Below are 22,916 nucleotides of genomic sequence, written 5' to 3' on the forward strand. Positions count from 1 at the left end.
TGCGTACGGTGTCCATCTCCCACGCGTGTGATCATTAAAATCATCGTTTGACTCAACCCGGCCGGACCAGTGTTGTTATTTTGGTTTTCCTCTTGTATCCATCCCCAATATTTGAATCCATAATGAGTGGTTTTAATAATTTTCGTACACACCTTGCAAATGTGCTTATAATGAGTTGGTACTCGGTCCTTTGAAGGTCATAAGCTTCGTTCGGCGTGATGGTCCGGACTGATATATTGCAGGTATTGACTTTGAGTGCAGAGGGCTAAATGCAAACACGCTTACACACACATAAATTGTGATTAGAATAAGTTACTGGTCAGGAGGTCCTGAACATGATGTACTAGACCGATTTTGAATCACTGGAGGAACAATGGATAACAACATTAGATTAACAAGGCTAGGCAGAGAGGTGTTTTGGTTTTCTGTCTCTTACAGAGAAAGGAACAGACACCAGACGTGGTCACAGATATACGAGGATCCTTCGCAGCAGAGACAGACACAGTGACTGCCGAGACACCAACTAGGTTCAAGTGTCATGGCGTTTGGGCTCCGATTAGTCACCTCAAAAGGATGGATCCCATAAACACAGCAATAACCATGAAGGGGTTGGCGGAAATCCAGGAACACCAGACCAACGAGGTTCAAGAGGCTCTTGGTCAAAAGGGAGACACGTTCCTGTTCCTTTTTCTGGGGGACACAGCTGTGACCCGAGGATACACAGATCGTTGTTTGAAATCGGGGCAGAATAATCCCCTGATCTGTGCAACGACTGAAGGGTTGTCTAACCCCTGAGGTTGAAGAAAGAAGAGCAGAGGATCACCCGACTGGAAGACACTGGTGGCTGCAGCAATAAAATAAAGCTCCTCGGACAGAGGTTCTAGTCTGAGTACGTCTGAAGGGTATAAGGTAGCACCAAAATAAAGCTGTGGGAGAACTGGAGAGTGATGGGAGTGTCATCTGTACCTACTATTGTTGTTGTAATAATAGTTTTTCTTGCATCTGAACTGCGCAAACACAGAGGTCATCTCACATATGGTCCACCCAACAGGGGGACAAAGGGCCTCAGGGGTAAGAAGAAATGAACCCGGCAACACTGGATTGCAGGGTGTAGGTGAGCTCTTTATTCTAAAGAGCTCAACAGGGGGAGTGTGGGATTATAATATTATTTTATGCCATGTTAGACCCCTAATTAAAGATTGTGAATTAGTATGTAGTTTTAGTTTGCATTGTTCTCCTGAATTAGAAGAAGTTGAGATAACTATTACATTTGTTAAACTGTATTACATTAGACTGCTGATTTATTGTGAATGAATGATATTGTTTTATGATGCATTATACTGCTGAGTTATAAGAAATACTGTTCGCAGAAAGTCATCGCCTTATTTGTCTGATTAGAAGAGAACAGAAGATACTGGAGAGGTTTTCTGCCACATCTCAGCAGGAGCAGATAAACAGGGAGCCAAGGTCGTAGCTTAGGCGCCGTGTGAGAGAAAGAATGTGAATGTTTAGGCTTTTATGACTAGGTGGGGGCCACTAGAGGCTATAAGAGTTTGATCAATGCTCCACCATTTTGAGATCTGATGCTGTCTGCGTACGGTGTCCATCTCCCACGCGTGTGATCATTAAAATCATCGTTTGACTCAACCCGGCCGGACCAGTGTTGTTATTTTGGTTTGCACACTTGAGGTTACTTTGGCACTGTGAACCATGCAATGTAAAGGCAGGCACATCCTTGTGCACACTGGATGTGTTTTTTAAAGTCTTTTAAGTAGGTTTAAGAGTTTGTTGCTATGGAGACTATTACAACATGCTCTTACCTTGGATTGTGTTTATTAGCTCATAATTAATTGGTATTTTTATATATTTTGAGGCATTATTTCACAATGACAGTTTGCAAAAGATGCTGGCCATCCTATCTCTGTGGACTAGAAGATCTTAGTCAGAACTTTTTCCAACTTCAAATTACTGTTATTATTTGTAATTAAAGATATGGTTAGCTCTTGTGCTGAACAAATTATAATATTTGCAGGACTCACCTCCTCCAGGTTGCCTGCTCAGGAGGACGGACAACAAAAGAGGTCAGACCATCTTTCTGTTTTCTTTGCAGTAGGAGAAGCTATTTACTTTTTCTTATCTAAATAGATTTTACAATATAGTTGCTTATAGGTTTGGTTGGTTTTGATGTGTGCTGGCATTGATTTCTGTTTCATAAAGCCCTTTCAGAGGTCTACTTGTCACCATGTAAAGCAGGAAACTGCATGGGCTTGAAGGAGGGCCTGATAGCTGGTGTACTTTAAACTAGCTGCAGTGGCAATGAGCAAAGTTTGAGAGAGAGCTGATTTCTGTGATGTGTACTCGGCTTGGAGCTTAGTAAAGCTAGCAGGCTGAAAGAATGCAGAAGGTGCAATACTGACACTTGCTGGAAAATAAATATATGCATGGAATATGCTAACAGGTCAGCAGCATAAGGTAAAAATAGTTTGGTGATGTGTGCCCTCTGGTGGACGTTGAGTTATTTAGAGCTGCTGCTTTATGTGAACTGCATTATATTCAGTCCTCAGCAGTGTTGGTCAAGTTACTTGAAAAAAGTAATCAGTAACTAATTACTGATTACTTCCCCCAAAAAGTAACCCTGTTACTTTACTGATTACTTATTTTCAAAAGTAATTAATTACTTAGTTACTTTTTAAAAACACGATTTACAACCTGAATAGGTAATAAAGCGATAGATCTTTCAGCCCAATTCTACTTTTTCTGCATAATCCATCATACAAAATGTAATCAAATGGAAAAGTCTCTTTTAAAAACTTGTTTTGTTAGTTTTAATCTTTTAACTTTATGCATGAAGCAAAAAGTTAATAACATGCACCATTCTCTGACTGGAAGAAATTTGTTTAACATTTAAACCTATTTTCTGCACATTGCAGCACATAAAATATTTTTTTGTGTTTATATTCACTCTTTCAAATAGATGCAAGTAAAACACAGCAGAAAATAAATAAAATCAAAGACTAGCGGTGCTTTTGCTCTATTTTCACCTGTAAAGCAGGAGTGGGGTAGGCGGAGGTTTACCCTGGTGCAGGTGTGCCGCAGCGGTCAGTGGAAGAATCTGCGAGTTTCTCTGTGAATTTCCCATTAAGTCGTACTCCCGGTGCTTGCTTGGAAATTTAGGGGTTTTTTTCGCTGTAAAAAGAAGTTTTCTTTCCACGCACAACGGACGCTAATGTTTTTGTCCCTTTTTATGGAATCAAACTCAAAGTAAGCTCAGTACTTCCACGCTTTAAATGCTGCATGCTCATACTCTCCCGCACTCGATATATTATCCATTGTTGATCTGCACACAGCTGGTGTCGCGATTGTCGCACTCGCTTACGTCACTGTCATGAGACATTCTCGCAAAAACATCACGGTTTTAGTAACGCAGTAACGCAGCGTTCCTACGGGAAAGTAACGGTAATCAAATTACCGTTTTTGCAATAATAATACCTTACTTTACTCGTTACTTGAAAAAAAGTAATCGGATAACGCGTTACTGCCCATCTCTGGTCCTCAGTTAAACAATTCACTGATAAACTGTCATAAAACAGTGAAAGAAAAATGAACAGATGGATAGGAGAAGCGTTATTAACTGAAACACTAATTTTCAAGTTTAAGCCTCAAACAACCAGGCTATTCTTTAGAAAGAAAAATGGTATAATTATGCATAAAATATGAAGTACATTCCTCAATATTCGGATGTAATTAATTGTGTTTCTTAATAATTGGCATGCAAAAAAGCATGAACTGTTTTTATCAGCCTTTGGGCTTTCTTTATCTGCCTTGAGGCTTCTGCAGCAGCCATGGTTGACTTCTAAACATAACAATGTAATGTTTGTAACATGTCTATATGCACAACATGTAAAACCTTGAAGGAGATGGGCCACAGAAACACAAGGCCACATTTGTAAGTTAAGAACAGAAAACTGAGGCACAGGCTCACTAGACTTGGACAACATATATTTGGCAAAAATGTTGCATTCTCTGAAGAGTCTCAATATGTGCTGAAACATTTGGATTATAGTGTCAGAGTTTGGCATAAGTAACATGAAAACATGAATTCCTCCAGCCTTGTATCAACGGTTTAAACTGTTGGTGGAGGTTTTATGGTGTAGGAGATATTTTTGGCACTCTTTGGGGCCCACAGAGTATTGTTGTGTACTGTACAGTGTACTGCTGATCTGTGGGACCATGTCTTCTCCGGCAGAATGAAACACCATTTCACAAAGCTCAAACCATCTCAAACTGGTTTCTTGAGTATGACAGTGAGTTCCTTGCACTCAAATGCCCTCCACGGTCACCAGATCTCAATCTAATAGAGCACCTTTGTATTGTGGAACAACTGTGTGATGCTATCCTGGTACTAACAAGTCATCAGCTTTAGACATTTGGGATTTTTTTGACTAAACCTTTTTATAGGCTCGTCTACTTTTACCTTGTTTTTAAAATGTAGACAGATAAGTGCACACAAACTGCACAAACCAATGAATAGCTGGGTTATACATGACTCATTAAAGGTAAAATCAAAGTTTTAGCTTTTTCATTTGATAAATGTTAGGGCTCTGGTAACCTTAGTAAATGAGTAATCACCTTTAATAGGCAGGTTAACACTGCTGAAAAAGTTATTTCTTCATTTGCTTTAGCCTGGTGTTACTTCCAGCAGACAATATGGAGATATAGTTCACATACAGCCTCAACACATCTCAGTTTTCCTTCTCTTCCCTGTCATGCATTCATAGATGTCAAAGTGGCATAACTGGTAATTCAACATCTATCTAGTGCTGTTGTAGAGCAGTGAGCACAAAAGGAGTAACATTTTTCATGTGGCAGGTAATTTTGCTTACTTCTTATGTCCTAATTAATCCAAATGTGCGAAACACCTGTTTACATACTGTTGAATTTAGTTGTCTAAATCCACAAACAGCATGTGCAGAGAAACTTATTTATAAATGAATATTTCCCCTGCTCTGCTGCACCCTATCAACCCAACCAGCCCACCCATGGGCTTCCCTCTCCTGACAGTAGGCAATATTAGAGGGTTATCTTTTGAGCAAACTTGTGTAGCATTTTTTTTTTTTTAAAGAACAGAGGGCTACTTTAATCTATAGTGGAAGTGTGACAAAACGCGCTTAGAAAAATAAACCTGAGGGACTTAGACATTAAAGCCTATGGAAGACGAACGCAAAAAGACGAGGGCTCGTCCGGGATTTGAACCCGGGACCTCTCGCACCCTAAGCGAGAATCATACCCCTAGACCAACGAGCCACGTGATATCAATTCAAAGGGACACCAAATGAAACACTAGGGTTTAACAGCTGGTCAACGTTGCCAGAGTACAGCTGACGTACACTGAATTCTTGCGGATGTGTAAAACAACCGAACAGAAACGCGTCTTTTTTTAAAAATAACGCAATCCTGCCTGATACAGAATATATTTCTATGTGAAAAATCAGCCCGTTTCTACGACACTTCCAAGGTTTCGTTCACTGGCGGCTGTTTTCAAAGTTAAATGATTTGTTTTTCTCCTTAAAGACATAAATACGGAGCTATAGGGTGAGATGAACACCAGCTTTCTCTTTAGCCTTATGAATAATTCGTGTTTTAACGTTCAGTGACACTTATTCATCGGATTCGCGTTGGTTTATTGTTTAAGTCAGTTATTTGATCACAAACCGCTCGTTGTAATGTTAGTGAAACACCGCGAGAGGGCGCCAAATGTCGTCAAAAAGAAGAAGGAGCAGAAGAGCCGAACGAGACAAGAGCATTCGCTCCTTTTTATTTCCTTTTTCGCTTAGATCCCGTTGAACAGGTGAGACTTCCTTAACAAGTGAGGGTCTGTCATTGTTTCTCTTTTAAAATAACACATATTTAAATTAACGATTTTTGTGATGATCTTTCATTTTCTTGTTATTAGCCAGGATATGCTCTTAACTTCCTCTAATTATAATTTCATATAATTTTCCCAGATTTCATATCAATTCTGCATCTGCAGCAAGTTTATATATCCTCGTCATGAACATGAATGTCATGGTAATTTTAATGATTTCTTTGAATTGCTCTTTTCTGAGCATGCTGAAAGATTGTGCTGCATACATATTATTTTACTTTTAAAAACAATAATTGGATTTGAATTTATTTTGCATTGTTTCAAATACACACAGCCAAAAGGATACATATAGGCTCAAATGTATATACTTTTCACTTAAATCTTTTGATAAGTGGTGCTCATGGCTCTACAATATCTTTCAACCTGACATGGCCAAGGCCTGAATTCCAACGCGTTGCCGTGACAGGATGTCACCTGTGCAGCGAGCCCAGTCACTAGTTATCAATCTCAACTGGTAGTTTCCCTTTGCCAGCATAAAAACGATTTGTTTGACATGACTCACTGGTTTCATCAATATTCAGAACACTGGGAAAATCTAAGGAACTCAGTGAATTCAATTGTCCGTAAGTGTAAGTTATCTGAATGTGTTAATACATAAAAAGATAACCATCTGGCCACAATAACCTTTTGCTGCCATTGGTAGTGGTACACCTGCACATTGCAAAAATTGGAAGGAATAATAGAGGATAAGGACTTACCAGAAGTTTGACATATGTATGTATCCGTCTGTTTGTATCTACTCAACCCAGCACATACTGCAATGTGATACTACAATAACAGACTTGAAATACATTATGGACTGCAATATTTGTCACCGTTCATTTGTAAATGGCATGTAATATTGTAGGTTTCAACTTTATTTCCACTGAAACATCAGTGCAACCACACAGACATGCAGTAACTGTTAAGGCTGGTCACCGTGATCAAAGCAGCCCATTAAAGTGATCCATTAAACTAATTATTGGAGGTTTTAAAGATCAGTGGATTCAACTAAAAACCTGTCCAGACAACAGAGCAGCTTTAAATGATTAAAAATGGGTGTTTCTCTAATGACTGATGAGAGTGTGTGTGTGACAGCTGTGATGGCTGCAAAACACAGGGGCCGGAGAGCATTTCACGAATCAGGTCGTGCATATTGATGTCTGAAGTGCAGTGATGCACATTCCCTGCTGCTGTTACATAAATTAGCTGCACTACTGGCTAGTCTGTTGGATACATTTTCATCGTGTCATATCAGACACATGGTAGATCCTGGCAAAATCAGTCGCGGGCAACAAACAAAAGCAAACAGATCATGTATTTGAAGAATTACATTAAAAGGGTGTTACCAGTTTGGTTAAGTGGACGAGTTTAGTTGAAGCCAAATGATTTGTCTAACAAATAAAACATTTTTGAATATGACCCCTTCAGCTCACTCACTTTAGACTTGCTTTCATTAGACTTGCTTAATACCCTTTACTTTTATCCCAGTTCAGTGGCTTTGAAGCATCATTCTTCTTTTGTGTGCATGCAGGTTTGTGTCTGTAAATATATATATTCAGTTAAAAACATTCTTTCATCAATCCAAAGGATTTGATTATTATAAAATTGCCTTAAGGAGTTTTAAAAGTTTAACAGATTTGTGGCCTTAGTAACAAAGGATTGTATCTACCAAAGCATAAAAAATGGTAAATCCGATTTTTGCCACTTTAATCCAAAATCAAGTACTTTGACCACTAAGACCTGCTGGGATTAAGTGAAGTTGTGGTTTGGTGTGTCCGTGGATGCTTGTACATAGAAATGTTTGTCCATTTTGTTTCTGTCTGTCATAACAAAACAAAAAAAAAGGAAAAAAGAAAGAAATACACTATATTACCAAAAGTTTTTACTCACCCATCCTAAATTATTAAAGTCCCAATCACTTTCATAGCCACAGGTGTATAAAATCAAGAACCTAAGCATGCAGACTGCTTCTATGAACATTTGTGAAAGAATGGGTCACTCTCAGAGCTCCATGAAATCCAACGTGGTACCATGACAGGATGTCACCTTGTGAAATTTCCTTGCTACTAAACATTCCACAGTAAACTGTTAGTGGCATTACAAAAAAATGGAAGCAACTGGGAAAGACTACAACTCAGCCATGACGTAGTATGTGTCATGTAAAATCACAAAGTGGGGTCAGCAGATGGTGAATTGCATAGTGTGTAAAGGCCACAAGCTTTCTGCAGAGTCAATCAATACTGACCTCCAAACTTCACGCAGCCTTTAGATTAGCTCAAGAACGCTACCACTGGACTCTACAACAGTGAAGACTTGTTTTTTAGGAGTAAGGAACTCTACGTAGCATACCAAAGCATACAAAAACATTTCGGACTTTGTAAGACCAATTTGGGGACAGCTCCACTTCTGACATTACTACAAAACAAAACAAAAAAAACACAAACAAGCTCCGTATGGACATGGATGAGCAAGTTAGGCGTGGAAGAACTTGACTGGCCTGTGCAGAGTCCTGTCCTCAACCAGAGAGAACACCTTTGGGATGAATGCCGAGAGAATACTTATACAATATAGTGTACACAGAAGCAAAAGCTTCAATATTGCACTTACCCCTCATATATAATACAATATTTAGCCAACCAAAAATGGACAATGTGACCAAAAGCCCCCCATCAAAAAACAGTATGTCATAATTACATTAACATAAAAATAATTGGTTCTTCTCAACCGGAACAAATCTTGGATGCCTGGAGGTAATTGTTTTTTACTTTTTACATAATCGAAATAACTGTAAAATCTCTTAATAATAAAAAACACAAATTTTAATGTATTCATCCAAATGAACAGTGGGGTAGTGAAATGATAATAATTTGCTGTCAATACTATTTTTAGTTCTTTATCTCGTAATAAAAATATTAAGTTGGTGATCATTCTATATGCATTTCCGAATACTTCTGCCCAATGGGTCAAATATGGAACTATGAGTGTGCAGTCTGTCTTACTCATTTATATTTCTAACCTTTCCAATAATTTGTCAATGGTGTCAAATGCTTAAGTCCAGACATATTAATTTATTTTCATTCTTTGTAAGGTCACTTGGGTTCCTGTCTAGTGTTACAGTGTGAGTGTCTTTGGTGTAACGGAGGCCCTGTGCCATGTGTGGTGCGGAGTTCAGTGCACACTGTCCTGCTGTTACAGTATTATTTTTGTTTTGTCCGTTCCTCTGAAATATAGATTATGGCTCTCTATATCCAGCTAACCTGTTTCTCTTTGATTATTGTTGGGTGTTTTAATTGTCACAGCTAGTTTTGTTCCTAGATTTACAAAGAACTCTTTGATTGCCGTGTTCCAGTATTTGCAATGAAATTAGAATATCAGAATATTTCAAACTCTCCCGGTGTTCTGTATGCCTTACCTGTATTTGTAGTAAACTATTATGTGTTCTTTTGCTTATGATGATCTTAGTATCCATGTTAATTTATTTTTATACTTTTCATATTCATTTTTAGACTCTTTTGTTCTAATTTTAAAGAATTCTTTAGACCATAAATTTTTCTTTCTGCAGTTTTTATTGTATGAGTCAGTTATTATTTCCCCCAAGTTTTCTATACCTCATTTGCATCTTCTGAACAAGCTGCTCCAGGCTTGTTTAATCATATCAGCTTTAACTATGTCTAATACATCTTGTTATCCTGCTAGTTCTGACGTCTTTCTCAATGATATTTCTATTTTCTACATCTAAAAAAATGGCAGATGATCATTTATATCATTCATGGTTATACCCCTGAGAATTTTCTCAACTACATCATATGAGAATATATTATCTATGACAGCATCGTTTACTTCTATCCTAGTTGGATGTGAAATTGTAGGAAACAAACTTATGCAAAACATTATGTTATTAAATTCTTCAGCTTGTGTGTGTCCTTAATGATTGAGTAAATCATCATCGAATCGCCAGAGAAAAAGAGCATCTTATTATTGCATATAATGTCACATAAACCTATAATTTTGTCTATAAAAACTTGCACACAAGCTCCAGGGGATCTGTATATACAGCTTAGCATTGTTTTACTTCTCCAGCTTAAGTTCTGCAGTTACACATTCCACCAGATTTCCATTAAATATCATTTTTATCAACAGTTTTGCTTTGCAATGAATTTATATATAACACAACCCCTCTTCCCCTTACATTAATTAACAGTTAACAGTTCTGAATACTTGAAAACTTCTTGCTGAGACTCCATGACTCCCAGATGTAGAAGAACAATGGATGATGACACCTTAGAGACTCTCAGGGGAGGTGTGTGTCTAGCTGACGGCAGCCTCAATATCCACATCCAGCGCAGGCGGGGTTGGCACATATCTCACACTCATTCATATTTATAACCACTAGACAGTGCAAGAAAAAACATAACAACAACTTCAGCGATTATTTTAATAATCCCAATTAGAAAAAAACATTCCTTATTTTACCCAATGGCCTGCTTTCCATTTTGAAAAATTACTCCTAATAGTGATAATTGGATGTTATTACAGCAACAAGTGTCTTTTCTGATGACTTTTCTGCAAAGCCTGGTGTTATCCTTCCAGGCATTTTGTGGTGCAGCACTTGCTGGATGTGTCTATTACAATGTGAAAACATTGGATTCTATGAATCCATTTGAGCAACTCAACTAAACTTTATGCTTGTTGTCTGTGTCTTTAATCTTGAGTCCTACAGAGTGTTTGTCTGAGTAATAAAACTAAAGATTAGATGGAAGAGCCTGTGCGTAATTGTTTGCTGTTTAAATTTGGCAAAAGGATACTGAGACTGGCTCAGCAACTGGAGTTCAGGTGGTTGAGCAAGTCATTCATATAAAAGGGAAAGGCTAATGTGTGGGAACACATAAAACATCCAGCAAAACCAGCATACAACAAAGCCTAAAAACAGGGGGAAACAACTAACCAACAAACTGTCACGCAACATTTCACATGCAGATTGACATATGAGCTTTAGAGGTGCTCCAAGACATATTTTGATATATTAAATAGTGAATTTGCCACTGCTTCGAGTGTGTGGGAAACTAATTGGCTTCTCTAGTTAAAATGCCAGTGACATTCTCATGTAACAATGCATGCAACAAATACCATCTACCATTCCCACAATAATAGTAGTAAAGGTGTATTAACCCTCTGAGTCTAATAGCAAACAAATGTTACATTTGCAAAAAGGTTTGAAGGAAAGCATCTTGTCTGTTTCAGGAAATTTTGCTTACACATTCTGTAAAATTAATGGCAACATATGGCATCTATGACAACTGGAATTTGTCCATTTTTGGACTGAAACTTATTATGCTTAATTGAGCTTGGGACCAGCTATTATAGATTGAATAGAGAGTTGGTAAACAAACTGATTTACAGACTAAAACACTGTTATTGCTTTTGTCCTTAAAAAATGATTGCAATATATTACACAAGACTGCTGTTGCATAATAACACATAACACACTGTTTGTTTTTGGTTTGGGATCTTGCTTTAAGTCATTAACACTGGTTGCTCAGAGTGTGCCCAATGAGCTACTTGCATAATTTCTTATGCATGCAATACCCTTTGCAGTAAGCTGTGGAGAAATAACGATGTGACAGGAACACACTGTAATACCGTAATGTGTTTGTGACCAAAATAATCTGATCTCCCTTTGGGCTCTCCTTACTTAGACTTGAGAAAACGGCTACTTCTTCATCCTTTTGGCACACTGGTCGAAACACCTGCGGCACAAGAGGGTTGGCACACACAGTCTTGAAAGTGTGTGCGTCAGAGTGAGAACCAAGATTTTCATCTAATTCCATGATTTTCTTGAGCTGCTTCACAGCCTCCAGTGGGAAGCTTTTGTCTCCAACCTGTGGGGAGAGGGACAAGAGGTTTCCATCTGGGCCAGTAAAAGTTTTGTTAATGTCGTGTCAAAAAGCCGAAATTTTCATTGTATTCGCAGAGATTAATCAGAGGAAAGGACAGGACAGTCATGTCATGTGTACTTTTGAAGGACACACTGAACATAAGTGGGTTGAGTGATTTCCTTGAAGTTAATGTTTTATGTAAGAAGATAGCCTGAATATATCAACCATAAGCTACTGTGCCAGAAATGCATCGAAATATACAAAAAACACCAAAGAGACTTTAAAAATGAGCCTTGGATCTATAATACTTCCAAAAACAAATGATACTTACTCTGACCCATAGTCCTTGAGGTACACCGCACACACATCCCACCAAAAAAAGAGCAAAGAGGACTCTCATTTTTCAAGATGATGTGAAGATGCCTTTCGATTTATGATTTTCTTCTGTGGTTGATGATGTTGAGACACTAGAGCTGGAAAAGGTGAACCGACCAAGAAACAGTGAAATGGAAAGACTTTTATAGATATTTTCAAAAATTAGGGAGGAGACTTGTAAACACAATACAAACAATGGGTGGGGGACAGTAGCAGGTGGGAGAGTCTGAACTACACTTTTTTGCCATTATAAAGTGATAAAATGAAGGCATTCGACAACCAGTTGTGAGTTCAAGCATGTTGGATCTGCTTTTTCCTTTATAAACACCGTCATGTAATCTGTTTATAGCAACTACCTGTGTTATTACCTCCGTCGGCACAATATTTTATGTTTTGTGACTTTTCACACCACGCATCTGATATCTCAGTACCAGCTAATAAATCTCATCCCTCGTCAGTGCTGTCTGATAAAGAAGCAGCTATGTATGTACACATGTGTAAATTACGACATTTTACAAACTGGCAACAGATGGGAATCACTGGAAAACAGATAAGCATATTTGATCTGAAACGGCACTGTTTTGAAGTCTGGCAGTCAAATCTGTGAGAGTCTGAGAGACAATTCTGAGAGCTGCCATCAACAATGAATTATAACTGTCTTTGTAAACTTTATTTCATAAAATCAAACCTATATCTAGTTTTATATGTTTTACTTTTGCTGAATTAAAAGCTTAAACCTTTTCTACTTTTTATTACCTTGAGAAAGATCACAGTTTGAACGCTTAAGATTGAACTGTATGTGATTGGGGACGACCCATGAGTGAGAACCCAAAAAGTCGAATGTTATTCATGTTCATTGATCAATGCTCATGGCAATTTACATATTAATGATTGAGAAAATGACCTCACAGCCCACTGTTGGCCAGTGGTGCTAGTTTGTAGTCATTGTGCAAATGTACTGTTTAAAAGGTTGGGGGAGCCTGCAGTCAGCTGAGATTGAAGAAGTCACTTGGATGAGTGAAGAAATGTTTCCCCCAGTGAAAATGCTACCTCCAGATGAACAGAATCAGCTTTTTGGGATTTCCTTACCTGGACAATTGAGCATGCATTGAGAGACTAAATGAATAAAAGCAGTGCATCAAAGTTAAAGTCCTTGAAACAGCTTATTAAAAGAAGCTGAAATTCTCTATTCAGCAAAATCTGTCTTGGTTTGACTTTGATACTCTAGAAGCCAATTAAAACTCCTAATGAGCAAATATGCTTCTAAGTATAAGGGGAAAAAAATACAAAGTTCACAAAATAAATTAAATACAATTTTTTAGCATTACAAAAAAATACATTAAAAATAAAATATAAATCAAGGAAAATCAAAAGAAGTCAATGCACATTTGATTCAGTGTTAATATTTGTTAGATAATTTGATATTTAGCAGCAAAAAAGAAAATCCAGGATGGCTCAAAACGTGCAGAAAAGCAGATGTTTTCATTTAAGTTTTATTTAATGTATGATTAGGGATTAAAAGAGAAGCCATCAATAAATTTGTTGTAAAGGGGCTTTTAGGGCAATATTTAAATTACAGCTAAATTAATGTAAAATTAGGATTTGAAGACAAAACAGGCTTTACAGTTCTGACAAAGCATCTTGGATGAGAAAAGTCTTCATGAAGTTTACAGAACTATAGGTGGTTTTTTCTCTTTAAGAATGACCTGATCAGTCGAATGTTGCCCTTTTTAATGCTTTTGAGGAAAAAAAATAAAACAACAAACAAAAGGGAACAAAAGGATGCCACATCAAGCTACATAAGGATGAATTCAAAGACACTGAAAATCAAAGTGAGAAATTGATGCGGCAGGCTCATCCATTTTACTAAAATTTCTTTGTATGAACTCAAAAATTGTAATTAGTTTTTAAGAGCCAGGGGGCCTGTCAGCGGTATCAGTTTCTTGATCCTCCAAGAACTGTCCGGGACGAGACAACAGACACCCAGCATTGCAGCAGAAACCTGAGAAAGAAGAGGCACAAGAGGAGGAATCATCATGGAATGACAGTCACGCTATGTAGCACCAGCAGATAGAGGAATGGCTGACATCCAGAAATCCTACCAGTGGCTGGACAAAGCTGGACTGAAAGACAGCACAGAGGCACTAATCATGGCAGCACAAGAACAAGCTCTGAGCACAAGATCCATAGAGGCTGGGGTCTATCACACCAAGCAAGACCCCAGGTGAAGGCTGTGTAAAGATGCCCCTGAGACAATCCAGCACATAACAGCAGGGTGCAAGATGCTAACAGGCAGGGCATACATGGAACGCCATAACCAAGTGGCCAGCGTAGTACACAGAGACATCTGTGCCAAGTATGTCCTGAAAGTTCAGAGATCAAAATGGGACATGCCACCTAAGGTGGTCAAGAATGCTGAGCTAAGATCCTGTGAGACTTCCAAATACAGATAGACAAACTGGTGATGGCTAACCAACTAGAAAAGCAGAGGAAGATGTCTGTAGTGATACTGAGCGATAGGAACTCAAGAAGCTGCAGGAATACCAAGGGCTGAAGAAGTCGAGAAGATTTGGAGGGTGAAGGCAACAGTGGTCCCAGTGGTAATCGGAGCAGTCGGTGCAGTGACCCCCAAGCTAGGCAAGTGGCTCTCGCAGTTGCTAGGACCAACATTCGAGATTTCTGTCCAGAAGAGCGCAGTCCTAGGAACAGCAGTTTTTAATGCAACAAGCTGCAACAAACATTGTTAAAATATATATGAAAGCACATCTTGTAACCATGGCCCGTCTGCAACTGCATACACTTCAGGAATTCTCTGAATCCTGTTCTATAATCCATGTTTCATTGCAAAACTGTGCAGCATTTTAAAATAATGTCAAAACAAATAAAAATACATTTCTGGGGTCATAACAAAACTGTGCATTTTAATTCCATGGTTCATGAATTGTCCGGGGCAGACCCAGGACACGCTGGAGAGATTATATCTCTCGGCTGGCCTGGGAACGCCTTGGTGTTCCCCCGGATAAGCTGGAGGAGGTGGCTGGGGAGAGGGAGGTCTGGGCCTCTTTGCTTAGGCTGCTGCCCCCGCGACCCGGCCTCGGATAAAGCGGATGAGGATGGATGGATGGATGGTTCATGAAGTATGAAACTTTGCATTCTCCAAATTCATAGTAGGAAACTTAAAAATGTCACAAAAGCAATCGGACACTTGAAGGTTAAACTACACCCACATGCACAGACTTGGCTAGAACCATTAAGTAACCAGCCAAGCATTGTTGGGAAAATCAATAAAGAATGTGGTAACTTTTCATTGATTTTTCACACTCAATAAGTATTATATAACTGCTTTCTGGCTGGAGCACATACAGCAATAGGTAAAAACAGTCAAATATCAAAGCAAAAATGCTTTTGATGATAAATCCCATGACTAGTTTTAGCTTATTATTGAACTCTTTCCCTGTCTTTTAATCGGCAGCTGTTTGACTTGCTAACAGTTTTTCAGGATTGTTAGCAAGTAGGCTGATTTCATTTTATGTGCATTTCCTACCAACTAACCACAGATTGACTCCTTTATTTTAAGATGATTATTAGATTTTAGCTTGGTTTTACACAGTTCCCAGTTTTCTTTATGGAAGTCAAAAAGAAAACAAACACTGAACCTAGTTATATGTATCCACAATTTTTAAACATCAAGTCCTCATGCTCTGAAGCTGCTCTCACCCCTGCAAACAGGCTCAGTGAGAGGGATGGGAGCTAATGTATTAATTGCAAATCTGAAACAAATCCAATGCACTCGTTTTAAGTGAGCTTTCCAGCTTTCATGAGAGACAAACAAAGTTGTAATCGTGTCCCATGCATCAGTGCTTTAATACAACTTCTCATTTAATGTGCTGAAATTTTTATGTAAATATTCATAGATGTGAGTAATATTGCAATCATGACTTATGAAGGAAACTGACCGAGTTAGTCAGACATTACGTTGACAAGTTCAAATGTCATCTGATTAATGGATGGGAGTGCTTGTCTAAGAGGAGATTTATTATGTTTTTTTCCTCTGAAGTAGTAACCTCACTTTTAACAAGGCACAGATCTTAACTGCGTGCAGTCACATAAAAGGATAGACACACATAAGATTATAACATACTGTCCAATGGCAAACACTGCAGTCTCACCTACTGTCATGAATCTAGGAATGACAGACTCAAACAGATTCATGAATCCGGTAATACTTGTGGGCTTATTCCATAATTAAAAGTGGCTTGTGTGTCAAACCTGCTGATGCAGCCCTCCAACACTTCAGATCAAACCATAGCCTTTATCCATAAATTAAAATAGGCCTGGCTCCCAAGGAAACTAATGCTAAATACAGAATCGCCATATGAAACATTATAACCAAACCAAATGCGTGGGTGCACAGTGCAGTAAAGGCTGTAAATTGTCAGAACAGAGCTTCCAAACCTGATCATCATCTGTGTTAGTTAACAGAGTAAGAAGACTAGCAGCATTTATCAAAGACGCCACACACCCTTGCTACTCACTGTTTACACCAACAATTAGTGTGTGATCTTATTAAGTAAACAGCTTTACCCCAAGAGTTAGAGCCTCAATCACACCCGTGTGTGAATAGGGAACAGACCAAAGGATCTGCAAGTGCGCGCACACACACACACACAAGCAAATATCAAGAACTGTGACCCTCCCCCGTCACTGGCTGTTATCACAGAGTTCACTGAGTACTGTTGTAAATAAGTAAATTAAAGTAAATAATGCTACTAAAGAAGTGCCTCTTGTCTTTTTAAAAATAGCTTATATATAGCTATTTAAAAAAAAAACAAATTTTTGTTGTGCATTTACAAAAGAGAGCAAAGATTAGTGAACGGAGAAAAATACAATAATTTTTTCACCTATAAAGCCCCAAAACCCAGAATCCGCCTTCGTAGCAACTCATTACTAGTTCATTATTGTGCAGGTGGCAGGGCTGGTATGCTCAAGAGTTCACTGGTGTCCTGAACTGAGAGCATGTCTGTTTAACGAGGTAGTTTGGCGGCATAAATTAAATTATTCACACTACTGAATGCTGATAGGGTGCATATTTGAGTCTGAAATGAAGGTGAATGGTGCTTGAGCAGATGTTGTGTTACATCCTGATGTAGAATTGGGTGAAAGGAAATTAAATGTTAGAAAAATTGCCTGTGCATTAGTTTTGAAGTGATCACCGGACCTGTCAGCAAACGCAAATAACCTACAAGTACATGCTCCACAAAACCTTCCTTTCTGCGCATTAAGGATAATCTTGAATATATTAAAACTGCTTAATATATTTACAAATGTCAATGTGGATGAAAAATACACCTGTGAGACAAATTAAAACAAAAAAACAAACCTTTATTGAGGCGATAATCCAAAGGGCAGCCAGTATCAAAGTCCAGTTAAACCAATAGAAGCCACACGAGGGCCAGTAAATGTGAACAAGCAGTACAACATGACATATAACTGAGGGGAGACAGAGGCTATAAATACACAAGTAATTAGGAAAAACACCAGGGTATACTACCGAAACTAATCAGTAAAAACACACAAATTAGGTAAAATTAAATATAGTGAACACGAGACACGACCCAAACTGACTCAGATTTATCGAAAGAAACTTCAAACCTCTGCAAAAGGATCAACACAGCACCAACGGGGTTCGTACCAGCACTGACAAACAGGCAAAATAATAACTGCTCCTCTATAGCCATACAGATACAGTGAAAATGAAAGTGTTTTTGAATTTTATTTTCTGTAAATCATTTGATTTATTTAATAAATTAAATATTATATTTTAGAGGCCGTTCTAATCTGATATTCCATTCTAGGCAAATTGACAGCAAATAAAACTAAGTACACTTTTAAAACTTTTTTTTAAATTCATTTTTATTTGAATTCAATTCAATTTTATTTATATAGCGCCTAATCACAACAACAGTTGCCTCAAGGCGCTTTCTATTGTAAGGTAGACCCTACAATAGTACAGAACCCAACAATCATATGACCCCCTGTGAGCAAGCACTTTGGCGACAGTGGGAAGGAAAAACTCCCTTTTAACAGGAAGAAACCTCCAGCAGAACCAGGCTCAGGGAGGGGCGGCCATCTGCTGCGACCGGTTGGGGTGAGAGAAGGAAGACGGAATAAAGGACAGAAAAATGCTATAATGTAATGTGGTGAAATTATTATCAACCAGGTGGTTCATGAGACAATTATTTTAAAGTAGTCTGGTTTTAACATTAACAATGAAGAATTATAATAAAAATGTAATGCATCTAGGCTACGTCCACATGTACCCAGGTATTTTTGAAAACGCAGCTTTTTAGATGCAGGTGTCAGGTAAACTTTAACGTGCTCGTGAGAAAACCCTAGAGAAGAAATTAGGTCTCTTCAATGGGGCATTTCTTTTGAAACTTTTGACAATCACGTTTTCAATATTGTCTTGGCCATTAAACATTAACTCCAGGACAGTGTTTGGATTTTTCCACTTTTGCCGGAGTTCATTGTACACTTTCACACTGACTTCTTCAGTGTTCTCTAAGGACATTTTAAGCTTTTGGGACAAAATTTTAGCCCAAATCCTGTGGGTAAACCTGTTCATGATGGCTTTATCTGCCCCTGGAGGCAATTTCCTTGCCTCATTTGCATTGCTTATAGCGTGCAGAACCAAATCTTTAGTGAAGCTTTCAACAACTTTTACGTACTCTTCTCGGTTTTTATATATAGTGAGTACTCTTTTTGGTAAGGCCAACAGGTGTTTTGTAAATGTTGGGACAGTAATATCGTCAAGCCGTTCGCTCAGATATAAAATCAAATACTTCTCCCTGCAGTTATGTGCTTTGCAAAGATTGGTGAAAATGTCCTTGTTGATATTGGTCAGCCTTTTTGGAGATAGATCCAAATCCCTCTCGTCAATCTGAGGCCCAGATTTTTCAAGCAGACGATCGCTGATAGAGTCGGAGTTGTGGCACCGTGTGAAGTCCTTGTATTTAGACGAGGCTTTGCCTGCGGCCTCTGAAACTACCAACTGAATAACTTTGTAAACACACATCTTTTCTTCAGACAGATAATCAGATGCCAGAGTGACATCATAAGAACCTAAATCTGAATCAGACTTACGGACTGACCTATGTAGTGTTTTCTTCACAGGCTTTTCCAGGGGGGGAAGCTTCTATGTTGTCCAAGTCTTTTGTATCAGCTGAGTAGTTTTTCTTCGGTTCTACTGTGGCTGCGGTGAGGGTTTGAGGAGGAAACCTCTGGGATGACACAGACGCTTCTTCCTCAGATGACTCACAGCTGAAACCTATTAAAATATCTGGATATATGCAAGGTGGTGCAGGTACACGATGCAGTGTTAGAATTTCTCTGTTTTCACTGTCATCTGTGGATGTTTCATCAAGACTGCTCTCCTCTGCAGTCAAATGCAGCTTGAGGTTTTTTGAGTCTGAAGAGTCCTCCAGTCCTGGAGTTTCTGTTTCTTCATTATCACCGTGGTCATCTACAGAAATTTCTTTCAGGATGCTGTCCTTTGCTCCTGTTTCTTCTGTTTTCTCAGGGGACTCTGTGTGCACTGAGTGAAGAGAAGGCTCATTATTCTGCGTGGACACTGCATCTCCCTTCTCCACGGTTGTGTCCATTGCATCCACTAACATGGAACAAAGTTTCAACATGTCTTTCAGCAAAGTGGAAGGCAGCTCAGTGTTGCAGTACTCTGGGTTGAACTGCAGAGATTGCCACTGTGGTACAATTGTACCAAAAAAGTGGTCACTTAAGGACTTCCATGTTTCCACTGAGGTGTTACTGTGTGGAGTTGTCATGTTTAAGTTTGTATTACTATTTCTCTGACTCTGAAATGTAGAAGAGGAAATAAATTGTTGGCTGGTTGGAGTTGGACTAGGCATGTGTGCTCTTTGTAAACCAAATGCTTGAGAGTCTGGACGGCTCCTTTATATAGGTTTAAGCCCCGCCCACGTTCGGCTGCAGCCACTGTGACGTCATCCACTTTCCTTTGAAGTTGAACCTTCAAAGGTTTGGGGGCGGGGTTTAAGCTAATCTCTGACACAGCTGCATGACATTTAAATGGCATAAACTATTAATTTAAATTACCCATTGTAAATGTTGTTCTTAAAGCAGACTGGTTAATAATAATTTCACCACATGATATTTTCAAATTATTTTGTATTTGCTTAAATAAATGCATAATTCAAAGACTGTAATTTTTCATTGTATATCAAATTACAGTTGGACATTTTAGGTGTTCCCTAAATTTTAATGTAGGCATCAGGAAATAGATATTTTTTATTTTGCTTCTTTTTATTCAGATTCAAGCTGAGTACGATTAAAAGTTGTTGGGGTTTGTTTTTACTTAGACTGAAGTTTGTATTCCTATCTACTGATATTAATTCATTGTTATCTTAATATAGCTTAAGGTGGGGTGCATGCATACCCATATGGAAACGATATATATATACATCTTATAAAGTCTGTATCTGTCTTGTGTGAAACTTGTATGAAAAGCATACAAGAGTGAAAACAGATAGCTTATGAAACTCCTGGCACCATTTTTGGTGATCCCAGCATCTGTTGACAAATTTGGGGCGGACATCATAGTAATTTAACCTTAGTTATGGTTCATACTAGGTTTTGCAATATTATTTTATAATTTTACACATTTGAGTTTCTTATATATTTCATTATTTTACTATCACTTACCACAGACCAAAATAAAACCGGGAATAACACAGCATGGGCTCATCTAACATTGAAACTGCACGAAAGTACAGAAGTGCAGGAAAACTTAAACTTAATTACAAATTATGAAAGAAACTGCAACCAAAGTAGAGAATAAAATAACAGAAAAATTAACAGAACGCAGAAATAAAAATTACAAGAACAAATTGCACAAAACACATAATAAACACAACTAAAATGTTAAACTCAGAATGGACCTGTATAAATGAAACTGAATTGTATTGAATAGAATGCAGGGTTGAAAGCTCAGAACCAACAAATGTCTTACATAAAGCCACTTTCAGGTCAAGTCAGTTTTATTTGTAAGAAATATTTCAGAGGCTTCACAAGAACAAAACATAGTAAAAAACACGCCTCTCACTGTTCTCTATGGGTACTCCTGCTCCCTCCCACAGTCCAAGGACTTTTAGGCAAATTAATCTGGCTGAATGTGAACGTGAATTGTTCAAGACTGTAGACCCTTACTGTCACCCTTCAGAAAATGGTTGGATTGCACCAATATAATAAAATGGAGAAATAAGCAAACAAACCAAAATACTTAAAATACACAAAATGTGTGCAGTAGAGTTTTGAATAAGGTGTATATTCTCTTGATGACTCTGCAGTGGTTGGATTCATCAGCAGGGATGATGAGACAGAGTACCGGGCTGTGGTCGACTCCTTTGTCACGTGGTGTGAGCAGAATCATCTGCAGCTCAACGTGGCAAAGACCAAGGAACTGATCGTGGACTTCAGGAAGACCAGGAAACACTTGACCCCTGTTTCAATCCAGCGGGTCAATATTGACATTGTGGATGACTATAAATACCTCGGCGTATACATTGACAATAAACTGGGCTAAAAACACCACAGCACTTTACAGGAAGGGCCAGAGTCGTCTCTATTTTTTGAGGTCCTTCAACAGTGGTCGGACAATGCTCAGGATTTTCTACGAGTCTGTTGTGGCCAGTGCGATCCTCTATGCCGCTGCATGCTGAGGGAGCAGATTGAGGGTTGCTGATGCTAACAGACTCAATAAACTGAGGCCAGCAATGTTGTGGGGATGGAGCTGGTCTCTCTTAAGGTGGTGTCGGAGAGGCGGATGCTGTCCAAGATAAAGACAATGTTGGATAACACCTCCCACCCACTCCATGACATGCTGGCTAGCCACAGGACCATGTTCAGTGGGAGACTGAGATTACCAAAAAGCACCACTGAACGACACAGGAAATCATTCCTGCCTGTGGCCATGTCCCTGTACAACTCATCCATCTAAAACACTGTATACTGCAATAGCTCCACCCTTTTTGCACATGCTCTTCTTTCTTATTCAGATATTTATCAATAAGTGACTTATATGTATGTATATATTGTAGTCTTACTTCTTGTAGTGTCTGTCTTTGTTACTGTTTGTACTGGAGCACTGTAACCAACATAATTTGATCAATAAAGTATTCTGATGCTGATTCTGATTTTAGGGTATTCCAGAAAAAACAGCATTGAAATTAATGCCTGAGCAGGTTTTTTAGAATGGCACACACACAAAAATGGCCATGTGTTAATATCGGTTGAGGTGTTATGATGGTGTGCAGTTTGTAGAAATGCAGAAGTCTTTATACTTCTCTGCTTGTGAAGTGATGCTGTATGAATCTTCTGAGTTCCTGCTGCATTCATTAAGGCTGTTGGCTATTTAATGGGCTGTAATGCTTTGTATCATGGTTTATTTAATATAAACAAGCCCTTAAACACAATCAGAGGTCACCGTCGGCCTCTCCAGCTTTTCGTTAGCACTATTGATTTGTAGCACTTTTAAGCTAACTTTATGATTTAACTACAGCCCATGCACTCACGGTTTACAGACACCAAATATTTGAATTCTTCAGATAAAATAACTTTAACTGAGATTTCAACACGTATGTGAGGTTTAAGATCAGGTATTTTCCATAGCGACTTATTCAAAATATACAGCACCATTAGAGTATGTACAAATTTGACATGAGGAC

The 22,916-nt window shown here is 38.5% G+C and overlaps 1 protein-coding gene and 1 non-coding gene across 2 annotated transcripts; both read right to left on the minus strand.

Annotated features, from left to right (window-relative positions):
* Positions 1-5,232: 5,232 nt before the first annotated feature.
* Positions 5,233-5,304, minus strand: trnap-agg (transfer RNA proline (anticodon AGG)). Its single transcript has one exon. It is a non-coding gene; the product is annotated as a tRNA-Pro (tRNA).
* Positions 5,305-10,206: 4,902 nt separating this feature from the next.
* On the minus strand, positions 10,207-12,184 carry LOC113021753 (guanylin-like). Its single transcript, XM_026166468.1, has 3 exons — positions 12,116-12,184; positions 11,601-11,787; positions 10,207-10,297 (listed from the first exon to the last, which is right to left on the minus strand). Exons 1-3 carry the CDS (start codon positions 12,182-12,184, stop codon positions 10,233-10,235), a joined length of 321 nt encoding a protein of 106 aa, XP_026022253.1. The 3' UTR covers positions 10,207-10,232.
* Between the last annotated feature and the right edge of the window lie 10,732 nt (positions 12,185-22,916).

This window comes from Astatotilapia calliptera, chromosome 5, assembly GCF_900246225.1.
Source record: "Astatotilapia calliptera chromosome 5, fAstCal1.2, whole genome shotgun sequence".
Taxonomy (NCBI): domain Eukaryota; kingdom Metazoa; phylum Chordata; class Actinopteri; order Cichliformes; family Cichlidae; genus Astatotilapia; species Astatotilapia calliptera.